The 15799-nt window shown below is 39.5% G+C and overlaps 2 protein-coding genes across 3 annotated transcripts in view; both read left to right on the forward strand.

The window, feature by feature from the left end:
- The window catches only part of kiaa0586 (KIAA0586 ortholog), a 541997-nt gene that overhangs the window by 145053 nt on the left and 381145 nt on the right, over positions 1-15799 (forward strand). The gene's annotated exons all lie outside the window — the stretch shown is intronic.
- On the forward strand, positions 5733-8910 carry irf2bpl (interferon regulatory factor 2 binding protein-like). The gene has a single exon (XM_080202789.1). It carries the CDS (start codon positions 6300-6302, stop codon positions 8280-8282), a length of 1983 nt encoding a protein of 660 aa, XP_080058915.1. The 5' UTR covers positions 5733-6299; the 3' UTR covers positions 8283-8910.

Below are 15799 nucleotides of genomic sequence, written 5' to 3' on the forward strand. Positions count from 1 at the left end.
GATAATTGTATTTAATATTTACTTTATATTAACTCTGGTATATAAGTATGGAAAAGATTGTATTGCCAACAACATTCTGATTCATTGAACCCGTGTTCTGTTTATATTCAGGAGAGGTCTAAAGAATAACATAGGCCTGGATTTTGTGGTAATAATAACAGTGAGGCTATCAACTCTCACTTATTATGGAGTAAATAGTCCACACGTGTACAGTTAAATGTGAAAACGAGGACATTACTGTCTGATTTTCCCTGGTCTTCCAAAAGAGTTGTTTCAAAGTCCACCACCAAGAGATTTGGCTTTGAAATACGTGCATGATGTTGTGGCATCTACACACTGGATGCTCCATAAACATGCCAGAAAATGTTAGGGCTTGTCCATTTTTAAGTGTATGTGAATTTTTAATGGATGGTGGGCGTAATTATTGCCAAAGCATCTCCGTGGCACTGAAAATCTTGATAAGTGTGGAGTCATATTTTTTCAAATTTTAAATATTGATATAGATTTTTAAAAATTTACTTTTTTATAGTTCTATTTTATACCCATCTTTCTTTTCCTCTTTATTTTTCTTTGTGTACATGATTTTAATTACGGCTTCTGTTCAACACTCACCTCTGTTCTTACTCATGAATGCTGGTGCCCCATCACCTCCAGTTTAAATTTCTGATTTTCATGTTTGAATTTCTTCATGACCTTGTCTTTTCCTACCTCTTGTTAACCTCTTCCGGTCTTCAATCCTCTGAAAGTGCACATACTTCTCAGAATCTGACCAGAAAAAAAAGATTGTTGGAGGAAGAAAGAAATACACTTAAAAAAAGAAACATTATTTATTAACAACTGCATTTCAAATCAACTAATTTGCATGTAATGTGTATTGCTATTCAGACCAGAGTGTAAAGTTTTGGTAACCCTATTAGCGAAAAGATATTATTAAACTAGAAAGTGTGCAGAAAAGATTTACTAGGATGTTACCAGGACTTGATAGTTCGAGTTATAAGGAGAGGTTGGATAGACTGGGACTTTTTTCTCTGGAGTGTAGAAGGCTGAGGGGTGATCTTATAGAGGTCTATAAAATAATGAGGGGCACACATCAGCTGGATAGCCAATATCTTTTCCCAAAGGTAGGGGAGTCCAAAACTCGAGGACATAGGTTTAAGGTGAGAGGGCAGAGATGCAAAAGGGTCCAGAGAGGCACTTTTTTCACACACAGGGTGGTGAGTGTCTGGAACAAGCTGCCAGACATAGTAGTAGTAGAAGCGGGTTCAATTTTGTCTTTTAAAAAACATTTACATGGGTTAAGATGGGTATCGAGGGATATGGGCCAAATGCAGCAATTAGGATTAGCTTAGGGGTTTAAAAAAAGGGCAGCATGGACAAGTTGGGCCAAAGAACTTGTGTCCACGCTGCAAACCTCTATGACCTTTTGGACTGCATGGATATATGGTATGCAATGAGAGAATTGATGCTGTTTTGTAGATTTAATTTGCCATAGATTATCATAAAATCATAGATTATCATAGAATCTGACGGTGCAGAAGGAGACCATTCGGCCTATCGAATTTGAGCTGACCACAATCTCATTGTGGGATTGTGTCCAAACCTATCCCCAGCGGATCTCTCACCCGTTGATTGCCAGCCATTCTCTCACCCGTTGATCGCCAGCCATTCTCTCACCCGTTGATCGCCAGTCATTCTCTCACCCCTTGATCGCCAGCCATTCTCTCACCCCTTGATCGCCAGCCATTCTCTCACCCCTTGATCGCCAGCCATTCTCTCACCCCTTGATCGCCAGCCATTCTCTCACCCGTTGATCGCCAGCCATTCTCTCACCCATTGATCGCCAGCCATTCTCTCACCCGTTGATCGCAGCCATTCTCTCACCCGTTGATCGCCAGCCATTCTCTCACCCGTTGATCGCCAGCCATTCTCTCACCCGTTGATCGCCAACCATTCTCTCACCCGTTGATCGCCAGCCATTCTCTCACCCGTTGATCGCCAGCCATTCTCTCACCCGTTGATCGCCAGCCATTCTCTCACCCGTTGATCGCCAGCCATTCTCTCACCCGTTGATCGCCAGCCATTCTCTCACCCGTTGATCGCCAGCCATTCTCTCACCCGTTGATCGCCAGCCATTCTCTCACCCCTTGATCGCCAACCATTCTCTTCCCATTCCCCATTCTCAGCGATTCTCTCTGATTCCCAGCCATTCTTTCCCCCACCCCCCACCATGATCTCCAGCGAGTTGCTCCCCAGGTTTCGGTAAAAACGGGGGAGCTCCAGTCTTTTTATCTAGCTTGTGATATCCCTATTACGGAAAGTGTTTAATGCTAATAAGATGTGTTGTCCAGTACAGACATAAAGATTCAACAAAAGAATGTAAAGGAACCTCAATGTATTTGTAGATTGCCAAGAAAAGAGATAACACTCAGTGGAAGTAAAATCCTTTACAAGTCAAATGGATTGACTTTAGCATTTCATTTTCCTCCACTGAAAAGTAATGTATGTCTGTACCAAATGTGTACATTTTCTGATTACATTATTTATAGCTCTTTACAAAGGTGATCACCTTCTTGAAAACTCCTTATAGAGAATAATGAATATGCAAGTTGTCTAGATCCAAAACAAAAGATATTGTAATGTCAAGTTAAAGAGCTAACCAGATGTGTTAACTATAACTTCATAGAAAATTGATATATTTTGGCACATGGAAAAAGCTATTGTTCTGTGACTTGAGTGATTATTCTAATTGATTTGTGTTCTTCTTTAGTCACTGGGTCAATGAATAATAACTGTTACTTTTAAACAGAGGCTTTTATGATGGACACACAAAATGGGACAATAGCCCCATATTCACAGGCAAATAACAGATATTATTGTGTCACTTTAGTGCTAAGTCTACTGCCCATTGCACATTAAGAATGAGGTTTAGATTAATCTAATTCATTTTAATTTAGGGTCTTGCTCCTCGCATAATGAGGAAACTTCTGTTGCAGCTGACTGAGAATAATTTGAAATGAGTTCTTAAAGGTAAAGATGATCTCCTAATGTACTTTGTACCCAATAGCCTAACAATGGAACTAGTATCATAATAAAAGTTAAAAATGGTTTTAAAATGCATTTAAATAATTTTTAACTTTAAATTAAGTAACAGAAACATTTCCATATGCTTTACTGTATCATTAGATCAAACTTTCCAATTTGATATGAATTACCTATGTTTTAATTTGACCTGTAAGTTTAATTATTTACAGCTGTTAAGGGGATGTTCAACATGTCTGCCAAAACCCTGCTAACTGTATGATTAAAAATAGATTCTGTATTGGCCACAACTTTAAAAAAAATTGGGGTTAACATGGGTGAACATATGTGTGTATACATATTCATTTTTTTCAAGGCTAGTTGTATTCTTTTTTCGTTTACTTTCCAAAATGTCTTTATCTGTTGCACCACATAGGACATTTTTAAATGTTTATGTAAAGGATCGATTTTTAGTGCAAATCAACACAAAAGAGGGGAACAAAGTTTGGTAAATACTTTTAAAGAAACTTTTTTTTAACCACTTGCTAGTAATAAAAATCTCTGTAATGTACATGTCTAAAATTTTATTTTTGGGCAGGAAGTAAACAAAGCAGAGAATCATTAATTATCCGTCTCGGCACTTACTATGTCTACTAAAGTAGGGATTGTGCAGATTCTACTCTGCTTCTCGTTTCACTCGCAGTGTCAGTGTTGGGCAAGGTGACTTAAAAGGGGTCTGTAGTCCAGTAGCAATGATCGTTAAATAGGTATGACACAGAAAACCCAATGTGATACCTAGATAGCATTCTCTAGATGATCAATCCTTAGGAATTGCGAGTGAATAGCGCAAAATAACATTGTTACTTTAAAAAAAATCTGTTTAAATGAGGTCGCATTAGATACTTTTGAAATGCACGTCATTGTCCCATCCCTTGGAGGGGCGGGTAGTGGTCGAATGGTTTTAGATGAATGATATTTCTGAAATATCTCACCTCAAAAGCTCAGCTACATAATGACTTCTGTGTCATAACTCTGCCCCATTTTCAGTTCTGTATAAATTATAATTCTGCATCGAGAATTGCAAAGTGTGTTTAAAAATCGTAGGCACATGTTAATGGAAACTGATAATGTGTTGATAAATCACTAAATATTCTGTCGAGACAAGACCCTTTAAGATGGGCTTTCCATTTATGTGATATTTAAGATCCGAGAAACATGCTTATGTTTTTTTAAATTCAGAATGGAGAACAAACAATTCTCATTAGTCATTTTGAATTAATGTAGACCTGTATGATTATGGCAAATATTTAAATTGTGCTTTTCAGTGAAGGGTCCGAATTCAGTGTCCGAATTTCAATTGTACAACTAAGATGCTCAAATACTGAACCGTTATAACATTTTTAAAAACGTTGTCGATTTGTTAGTTTTAGCAGTAGGTACGTATTATGAAAAAAAATTGAAGTTGTATTTACACTGGTTAAAATAGCGAGCTTTACGAGGAGGGGAATGAGTGGGTGCTACACGGATCATTTCTTTTATGTGGAATCGGGTGGAGAAGGGATGTATTGTGATTCAAGCTCGATTAGTGAAGCGCTAAAGAAATTAATTTTAGTATCGGAATTATTTTAAATGAAAAAGTTGAAAACAATCTATAACATAAGTAGTGAATGTTCGTAAAGTATGGATTTGTTTCCTTGTTCATTGAATTGAAATGAGGGGAAATCAAATACAAGTTTTAAGATTTTTTTCCCACTTGGCTTTGTTTTTGTTCATTTTTATATTCCTATTTAATAGCCATTACAAGTTGAGTTAAATTTTACATTTATTAAACAGTAACCAAACGGTTATGTTTATTTCAAAGTGCTGACGTAGCCTTCGAAGTTGATGGCCCACATCCATATTAATGATTAAACCATACTGGAAAAACAAGCAGCGCCTCCCTCACCTCGGGGCACGCACCATCGGGCAACTACTTTCATAAAAAGTAAATAGAAGCATTTATTGGGAGAGAGCTTATCGTTTTAGATTGCCGTTTTGCACATAGCAAATTGCACAACAGGAAACTGACAGGGGGTTAGATGTGGGTGGATGTTGCATAATTATTTGGCTCGATAGTGACCGAGTTTTTAAACCTCTATGCAATGATTTAATACTTTTCTGACGTTACGATGACTCGTTTTTACCATTTTCACAGAAAGCCTGGCCAAAAACGCTCGGTTTGAGTTTGTTTAGTTTTGAAATGCTGAGATTGTAGTGCTAAGATACTCACCCCCTTGCATTAGTTTTGGGGCGATCTTAAAAAAAGTCTTGTAATGAATAGATTGCTATTAAACTGAGAGTGGAGAAAGCAGAGGAGCTGGATGAGTGCAGTATTAGTGCAATGTGCTGGCTCTGTAAGTGACTTGGTGCAAAAGGGATGGGGAGTTGCGACATTCTGAGGGGACTGAAATAGAACAGGCCCTGACGTCATGGGGCGGAACTGGAGCTGCAGCTGGGGGTGGGGGAGTAGGACCTTGACTGATCTCACATACCCACTATTTAAATATGCATTTTATACAGTAACTACTCTATTGTTATGTGTTCAGTCTTTATGACGGTCAAAGGAGATCCTTTTATCGCAAGTTTTGTTTCTCGTCATTAATACTTAGCCCGATGTTGCAGTCGGGGAAGCCAGGCCAATTGCTCAGCAAAATGAATGTTATTTCTGTGCTGTCTTGGCCCTGCCTGGGATTGCGTCGTTTAGCTGAAGTCTAGGATTTAAAATGTAATTGCTGAGCTGGTGTCTCATTTTGCCTTTAAGTACAACTTTTACCTTTTGGTTGTAGAAGGGATTAGGAGAATGTTTCAGCAACGCAACTATTTTAATAAGCATTCCCCTAATGTGCTTTGGTAACTGAAGTATTAAAATGGAAAGTTTCTAGCATTCATTTTGAAAATATTGTTGTTAGAGGACCTCTTCCACTACTACCGCGTGTTCAATGACTTGGTGTATCGGACTGAGTCACGTTCAGAGTAATTGGGCTGAGAGCCCCATGCTGGCTGGGAAGGCTACGGCTGCGCACTGGCAGCGGGGCTGGGGAAGTCGCGTCTGCGCACTGGCGGCGGAGCCGGGGAAGCTGCACTTGCGCACTGGCGGTCTGCAGCGCGGCGCTGACGTCACGCGGCGCTCGGAGAAGCTGGGTGGCGCGAGCGGGAGGTGAGGAGAAAGCGGAGAGCGGAGCAGGAGAAAGGCGAGCGAGGCAGCCCGGGCCCAGCCACTCAACCCCCAACGCCTTCGCACCATGTCCGCTGCACAGGTCTCTTCGTCCCGGAGACAGTCGTGTTATCTCTGCGATCTGCCCCGCATGCCGTGGGCCATGATCTGGGATTTTACCGAACCTGTGTGCCGGGGTTGCGTCAACTACGAAGGGGCCGATCGCATCGAGTTTGTTATCGAGACGGCGCGGCAACTGAAGCGGGCTCATGGCTTCCAGGAGGGCCGCTCTCCGGGGCCGCCCCCTGTCAAAGTGCAGTCCTTGGGAGGCAGCAAGGAGGCGACTCAGCAGCTCAACCACGTCGACGGCTCGTCCAAGGCGCCACAGCCGCCTCTCGATCGCTACTCCCTGAGCGAGAGACCGCGCTTCGAGTATCCGAGCCTCGCCCACGCTGGCAGGCTTCCCAATGGCCTGAACGGACCCAATGGATTCCCCAAACCCGAGGACATACCGCCGGAACTGAACCGGCAGAGTCCCAACTCATCGCGGAGAAATCACGGCATCGTGCCCCCGGGCCCGGTCACTGTGCCGCCCAACCTGCTGCCTCAGACCACCTTAAACGGTCCGTCCGCAGGAACCTTGGCCCCGCACGGGCTGCTCGGCCGGCCGTCACCTTCCAGCAGCCTGGCTGGCACATCAGTGACGGTCAGCAGCCAGGTGCTGAGCGATGTAAACAAGCGGCCGGGCTCGGTGTCCAGCAGCGACCAGGAGCGGGAGCTGAAGGAGAAGCAGCGGAACGCCGAGACCCTGGCCGAGCTGGGTGAGAGCCTGAGGAACCGCTCGGAGGACTGGGCCAACAAGCCCAAAATCGTGCGGGAGACGCTTCTCACCCTGTCCAACTGCAACCCCTTCGATGTGCGCTTCAAGAAGGATCACTCTCTGCTGGGCCGGGTCTTCGCTTTCGACGCCGTTTCCAAGCCCGGCATGGACTTCGAGCTGAAGATCTTCATCGAGTACCCGAGCGGCTCGGCCAATGTCTTCTCCAGCGCCTCCGGGGTGGCCAAGCAGATGTACCAGGACTGTATGAAGGATTTCAGCAGAGGCCTATCGTCAGGCTTCAAGTACTTAGAGTACGAGAAGAAACATGGTTCGGGGGACTGGCGCCTCCTGGGTGACCTCCTGCCCGAGTCAGTGCGTTTCTTCAAGGAGGTGGTGGGGGCCGACATGCTGCCGCAGCCCCACATCGACGCCAATTGCCCCATCTTACCCACTGCCCTGTGCAACATGCCGCGCCCCCCGCCCAACAGCTCCAGAACTGGGATGCGCAAGCGGAAAGCGTCCCCCGAGCCCGACTCGGACGCGGGCAGCGTGAAGCTGGAAGAGCGGCAGCAGCAATGGCTCTCTAACCAGAACGAAGCCTTAAAGCTCACTATGGCGGTATCCGGCAGCTTCGGGGCAGGCGGCGTGCCGCACGGTGGTTCCGCTCTACCACCCAACCGGACCACCCCCCCCGAGTGCAGCACCCAGAATGGACAGTCCCCCATGGCCGCCCTCATGTCCGTGGCTGACACCCTCGGGAATGCCCACTCGCCAAAGGACAGCAGCAATTCCGTACATTCGACCACGAGTACCAGCACCAGGAGGAACAGCAACAGTCCGGTGTCCCCGGCCTCAGGGGGCGGCCAGCGCCGCATGGTGTCCAGGAACGGGGATGCTGCTCTGTCCGTGGCCCCTCCTAACAACCATCCCAATCCCAGCATAGACCCCGTTCATCCCCCAAACATTCCAGACTCACCGATGGCCAACAACGGGCCCCTGTGCTGCACCATTTGTCATGAACGTTTGGAGGATACTCACTTTGTGCAATGTCCATCAGTGCCCAATCATAAATTCTGTTTCCCATGCTCTCGGGAGAGCATCAAGGCTCAGGGGGCGAATGGAGAAGTTTATTGCCCCAGTGGAGAAAAATGCCCTTTAGTAGGTTCAAATGTCCCTTGGGCATTCATGCAAGGAGAGATTGCTACAATCTTAGCAGGGGACGTAAAGGTCAAAAAAGAAAGAGACCCATAATTTTTAACTTCAGTAATTGAAGTAAAATGTGAATAAGAACTAAAAAGTTAGTCTTATGTATAGACATTTTTCATTTCCGTCGTATGTTTCTATATTTTGAAACAAGGTATGTACTCTTCTTCATTTGAAGGATGAACCTGGTTTTGTTTAAAGAATATCAGATATTATTGCTTAATACTGTTTTCACTTATTGAGGCAGTGTGTTGGCTAGGTACAAAATCATAGCACTTAGCAATTAACGCTGCTGGTGTGTTTTTGTAAATGTATGCACTTCGCTGAATTGCCAAGGCCAGTGTTGACGTCTGCAGAAATGCAAACAAATTGTTACAAAGAATGGTCACAGTTAGTTATGTTACACGCCCTGGAGATAGTCTCCTACAAAGTGACTTTTTTAAAAAGGTGAGGGGTTCTTTTTATTAGTTTCCAAGGGCAAAATATTTCATTTTATGATTCAGTGATCTGAATTTTTTATAACTTTTTTTGCTTTATGGATGCACGAATGCTTTAAATAGTAGAGCAAAATGCTGTACTGTATATGACAAAACTGCTCTGTTTGTTCTTTATACATTTCTGTAGTAACAGAAGACTGTAATGTGCCTTGGAGCTGAATAAATTGTAATAAATTCGATGAATAAGCTCCCTGACTAGTCAATTTCTTTACAGACTGTAGGAAATGTGAACAAATTGGATGTGAATACCTATGAGAAAATGGCTGCTTTATTGCTTTAAAAGTTACATTACTGCAATCGCTGTCAGAGATGTCATTCTTATAATTAATTAAATAAATACTATCATTGCAATATTTACTTATTTTGGCAAAGAGCCCACATATTTATAAATCACCTGAATGCTTCAAAAATAAACTGCTGATTCAGGTTTTCCCATTCACTTTTTTGCTGGACTAAAACCTGATGAGTTCCACTGAAACAAAATATGAAATAATTGTTCTGAGATTAAAGGCACTTTAAAGTGATCGAATGTTACTGTGTGAAATCAATGGCAGTTAGTTAACTGTAGTGGTCCAGGTAATTGTAACAAGTTTGAACACAGATGTTAAGACCAAAAAGCAGCTGTATCATTTTGAGCTGATGAAAGCAAGGGCTGTGGTGCTGGTACAGGGAACTGTATCCTGCATTCTATGCAGCAAATCCCTGGTCTGAGTAAAAATGCTTTTTAAATTCATCTCTTCAAATCATATGCACTTTAAAACCAGCCATTTGATATTTATTGATGTTGAAAAACATTCTTCTGATACAAAAAAAACTATTTCCTTGCCTTTTACACATTTGCAATGCTTACACTTCTGATAGTTTGTCCTAATGTATGATCTCAAGTTATGTTTCCACAGTGTACATGTTAAGCAACTCGATGCAGTAGGTACTGCAACTGGACTGCTGCAGTTAATGTTTTCTTAGTGTGCACAATTGAATTTAAATATCTGAAAAATGCACTTTCCTTGAACATTGAAATATTTGAAGTACTCATTTCTCACTTTCAAAATATTAATGGTGAAAATAAAAGAGGAATTTGGTGTGAACATGGACTTAATTAACTGGCGATATAGTGTGATATTTTTGTTTTTATTTGTTTTGAATCAACCTTTTTGCATCTTTATCCCAAAGCTAAATTCTGTCACTTTTAATTGAAGGAATAGGGAAATGTGATGAGAGCTGAAGTGTGTTTTTGGATTTTTTTAATCAAGCCCATTATAAGCATTTTATCAATATATAACAGAACCCCCTGTACTGTAACCTAACAATTTCACTTTGGTATTAATAGTTCATTATTTTTGCTATTGCTGCTGAGCTGCATATAAGTGATTAACAGCACAAATTAAGTTCCTTAATGGAAAAGCTGATACTATTTTCAAAGGATAACTGAACCCTATTTGATCTTTAATCGAGGGCTGGTGCATTCAAGATTTATAGCTCCAGACTTGTTTGTTTATACAGCTGTTCTTCATCTGAAGATTTTGATTCTGAAGGTACAAAGTTGGGAGTTATTTTTATATTTTAATTACAAGGATTTTAATAGTTATTGTTGATGTTTGATAAGGCATTTTGCTTATAGCCTTGATCTTGGTCCCTGCCAAATTATATGTTCTCACAATATGGTCTAGGTAATAAATTCCAGTAATGTTTTAAACAATAGTATAATCTAAATAATTTACTAACGACCATATTTTAAGTTTGTTTTTCAAATTTTCTAATAACTGAATGTAGAGCAGATCCGGAGAGGGTGTTGCCTATCCGTTTTCTCCACCACCAATACTAAAGCTGAAATCTTCACTTTGATATGCACAAGATCATTTGAAATGGATCTTTCCGCTTTCTAATGCCTTGGTGCTGCATCATCCTGAACATATTCTTGACTAAATACTCTTTGATAGATTTAAAAATATTATTGGGTTTAAGATTTGGATAGTCTTAAAACTTGGGAAATGATGCATTATCTTTGTATTATTATTTGAACCAGGAGTATTTTTGTTCTAATGTATGTTTATCCATTTGCCATTCTATTTCACATTTATCATTGTAAACAAAAATTCTGTAGTATTCCAGATGATCCCAGTCCTGCAAGGAGCAAAGCATACATTATACAGCATTAACTGAGTACTGAAGCATCAGAAAAATACTGTAGAGGGGTAATAGAATTATTACTTGGTTTAGAATTTTTATATCTAAAAAGATGGGGTTGAGGAGCAAAATACCTGAAGGAACAATGAGTGTAAAAAGTTGGCCCAATATTTGTGCAATTAAATTTATATATTTAACAAAATATACTCTGTTGGTATGTGCAAGTCTATTACATAAGAGTTAAGTTTTTAAAATGACCTATGCTGCAAAAGCAATTAATAAAAGCAATCATCAGGACAGACAATTATAAAGTTTGTGGGGATGGGGGGGGGGGGAATGGTCAATTAGGAAGAGTTGATGGTACAGAGAGAAGCCAGACAGTATCAGGATATGTTTAAGTATCAAGCTGTAGAAATTAAAAAAGAAAGGTCCTTAGGACATTTAATGAAGTGTTTTATGCCAGTCCAATTGACAAGCAGACTTTTAGATCTGAAGTGTTTTGGGTCTGGCCTGATGGTTTTAAGAGTAGAAAATAATAAGATTTTTAGATGTTGCCAAGGATGGACCAGCTGAATCCACTCCATGACGTGCTGTTTGCCGTAGAGGAATTAATATTGTTCCAATCAATGGAAAGTGAACTTCAAAACTCAAAGTTCACTGATACAGAATATTATCTAATACTTGGGTTCATTGCAGCATTTTATGGATCGGTTGATCAGAGTGAGAATTAATTTCTCTTCAAACTAACAAGCAATCTGTATATAGTATATCTGAAGTACTGAGGCTACTGCATCTGTCTGCAGTTGCTTACTAGAACACCTGATATTCCAAGCTTGGCAGTTAGTGTATCATTTACTCTTTGACATGTAGGAAATCCACATATCAAGCTTTGGTACAATTTCAGCCTCCCTCTTAAGAAATTTTATTGTGCTTTTCAGACTGTAACATGCTGTTGCTTAAGAATTATGAGAGGGTTATTCTGTGTGCTCTCTTGTATGTATCCTCAAATTAATTTAGTGATAATCAACTTTACTGATATTTGATGGCATTACTTAACTCCAACTGTATTGACATCTAATATAAGTAATTTTGCTAACTAGAGTAAATGTGCTGGGGTTACACTAGAAGTTGCTTAGTTGTAAATGCCGATTAAAATTAATTTTATTCAAATATTACTGTTCAGCAAACAACATAAAACACTTCCAAGAGAAAGGTAAATGGATGTTTCATTTGAGATTTAAACAAATGTTCCTATTGTAAGTCCTTTGCTTTTGACTTTGTTGAAGTTAACCCCGTATGATGTGTTTGACGTTGAAAAAATTGCCTTGTCTGAGTAATAGTTGCTATTTGAATACTGCATGTCATGGCCTGAAATTTTCTGAGTCCAACAAGCTTTAAATATATGATGATTTAAATGTACAGCATAATCCTATTTGGCTATATTTTGCATTGCAAAGTTACCATCTCCTTTATTCTGTAGTCATTCTGATCTATGTTCCCTTCTCCACTATGGGACTTTTGATTTTTAAAGTAGCTCGACCTATAGCTATTTGTTACCTAGTTTAAATATTTGCATCATGTATGCCACTGGTGGAACTGTGGAGTACAAGCAGTATTATAAAACTGCTTAGAAAGCAGATGCAAAAGGGGAAAAAAAGTACCTAATAGGTGCAGCCCTTTCTATTATAAGATACTTACCATTTTATATCAGCCATACATTTGGGTGGCTTATGAAAAATTTCCTGAGAAGTCCCTTTGTAAAAGACTATGTGTAGTTCCAAGCTAACTAAGAACACAATGCTGTTGCTGATAAAATAGTGTCTTGGGGCAACGTTTTCAAGCAGAAGGGATATGGGTGGGTGCACTTAGTGATTCATTTATGTGTTGAACTTGATCAGTTCAGAGTTGTTGAGCAATAGATTTCTGTTTACAACATTGAGCTAATAAATAAAACACAACCTGTTGAAAGTATTCTCTTAAAGGCAGCTTTTCCTTTAACCTTGTTACTTCTGCTAATACTTGTATATGATTATAAGTGTAAAGTCCTTGTATCTGTAATGTTACTTTTTAAAGAAATAAATGTATCACAAAAGTTGTGTTGTGGATTTTATTTTAGTTTGCTCGCTGAGCAGCAGTCTTATTCAGCGACTTCCCTTGGACTAACACTGACTGTGCACCGTAAATCTGAATGTTTTAATCATTAATTTAAAAACATTGCTGCATTAATTCAAGTCCTTCGATTAACCTTTGCGATGATTTAGCCAAAATAGTGTGGGGCTAAAAATTGTGAAATAATGCACAATTTCGACAAGTGAAATAATTTCAGTCAAATTTTTTTAATATACTTTAAACGTGACTGAATTCTTCACCCTCAGCATTTTTTCCTTTTGGGTTCTCTTGGTGCCTCCCTACTGCAGGTGGATCTAGTCAGGAGTTCCTGATTCTCTGTTTTACACTTTAAAAGATACCTGAAGGTATTAGTCTGCTGATGAAAGTTCACTGCTTTAAAGAAGCCTGCTAGTGCAATTTTGGTGAACCTTTTTCTATGATGTCTGGTAATCAGCATGACCACGTTTTCTCTGGTTGGATCATATTTCAGTGAAGTTTTGCATGGCTACTTATCTGTTTTTCCAAACACTTAGTAAAAGCATCAATAAAAAGTGAAACCAGGTAGCTGTAGAACAGTTAGGTAGAGGCCTGGGTGGAAGCCATCCATATAGTTTCTTAACTGGAAATGACAAAAGGGAAGACATTTAATAAGAGTACAGATTGGATTTGTGTTACTTAGATTTTGAAGTTCTAATATCCTGCAGAAATAAAATAAATTATAAAAACATTTTCCAAGTGTTGAGTCAAGAGATCAAATTAGCGTTAATATGCTGCTTGCGCCGCCTTTACATGCTTTGTAGTGTATACGTACAATTGAATACATACCGTATCCTTTTAAACACAAATATTCCTTTGGTCATCATGTTTTCAAACATTGCACATTTGATTGGATTTCACTGATGGGAGAAACCATTAAAAACAGTCCTTTAGATTTTGTAGAATTCTGAAAGGCAATGTTCAAATAGAATGTGCTTTGACAGGAATCATGCATCAAAAATCTTAAATATCAGTATAAACTTTAGAATTATTATATAGTTAGGCTACTTGTAACATTGAATAGCTTCACCACTGGGGGACATTGTTGTTTCACCTTCATGTAATGCATTCTGGGAAACATAACTTAATTGTAGCCAGTTTGTGTCCTGTAGCTGTGCAATAAAACTTTCCAGAGACTTTGGCTCATAAACAAAACACATATTTACTTCTTTATGAGCCAGAAATCTCTGGAAAGTTTTATAGCAATGCTACAGAACACAAGCAGCTTGGATTGAAACCAACCCAGAATTCATTGCACGAACGAGGAATCAATGATCTCTTCCTGGTGGTGGAAAGAAAAGCAGTGTGTGCTAAACACTGCAACAAGTGGCTCAGATAACAGATTTGTGTTGAGGGTTGAAATATTAATGCCTAACTCAACTTTTAAATAAATATTCTTTTAAAAAATTAAATAAGAGCAGTACAGCTAAATGAATGTTATATTTTAAACAACTAATTGGATTAACAATATTTTGCTTTTCTTGGCCTCATAGCTGCGTAAAGTAAGAATTCAAGCGATGTATATGAATATATTCGAAAGTATTTTTCGTATGCTGTCTCTTATGCTAATGCCTGTATTGCACAGTACCGTTTAAATATTATTTATTTGTGATAATTATTGCAAGAACTGAGAGCTCTTCAGTTTAATTCATTTGACAACTAGATATTTTTCTAACTTCTTTAAAATCTGGCTTTGTGGATCCTTGACCAGTATATATTAAACTTCAATTAGTTTCAGATGTCGGGATTTAAGAAAAAATCTGTGCTGAAACGTTATAGCTTAAATCTCTGTTGACTACAAGTACATTGTTTCCTGTTTCCATACCAGCTGAGGTTATTCAGTAAGGCCCCGCCTTCTCAACCTTTCCCTTGCCTGAGGTGCGGTGACGCTCAGGTTAAATCATCACCAATCAGCTTTCCCCCTCTCAGAAAGGGGAAGAGCAGCGTATGGTCCTCTGAGACATTAGTGACTTTTTTTTCACATTCATAAAATGCAAAGTCTTATCATTACTGCCAGTTTACTTTTATCATATTGGGAAAATAAAAGGATAAACAGGTCACAATTTATGTCATGGGTAAAACAAAAGGGTAGAAGAGGGAAGTGGTTAGTTTCTGGTACCGAAGAGTTTGCTTAGAAGACATTTCAGTAACCACAGGTGTGTTATATTTTTTGAAAATATGGAAGTATTTCTGGTTATTGTCCATAGCTGTGGTTAAGCAAGGTGTTCGCAAAGAGGGAAAGGGAATGATTTGTAAATGGAATCAATCTTGAGCTCATATACTAATTGCAGTAGCTTCTCAAAAACGACACTTGCAGAGAAAATTTAATCTTGTATCCAGAAGCACATGATGTACATCAGATTACTGAAGTTAGCAAACAAATGGCAATGGTACATTTTCTCATTTTTTTTGCTTTACCTGCAATGAAGTAGATGTAAAAAAAAATTGCTGTACAGCAACAAAAGACACTTTGTATAGAATAAGTTTACGAACTTAGCAAATATGAAGCAACAGAATTTTCAAGAAGTGGAATTTAACCTGACCTGAAGGCAGCTGAGAGCTTGTGAAACTAATGTCTGAAAAATTTTCAGGCTACACTTGTGGACAAGCCAACCAAGCATGTTATTTTTAGTGTGGCTAACACATTGAGTGCCCTCTGAATTTGAAACCATTGCATTTGTTTCAAACAAATGTTTAGTTTAAAACCTGGAGCATGTTAACAATACTGAACACATTTTAGGATGAAATTAAATGATTTTTAATTTTGAATCTATTCAAATAAAGTTAACTTGGTTT

The sequence above is a fragment of the Carcharhinus amblyrhynchos genome, chromosome 14, assembly GCF_965287045.1.
Source record: "Carcharhinus amblyrhynchos chromosome 14, sCarAmb.v2.hapA, whole genome shotgun sequence".
NCBI lineage: Eukaryota > Metazoa > Chordata > Chondrichthyes > Carcharhiniformes > Carcharhinidae > Carcharhinus > Carcharhinus amblyrhynchos.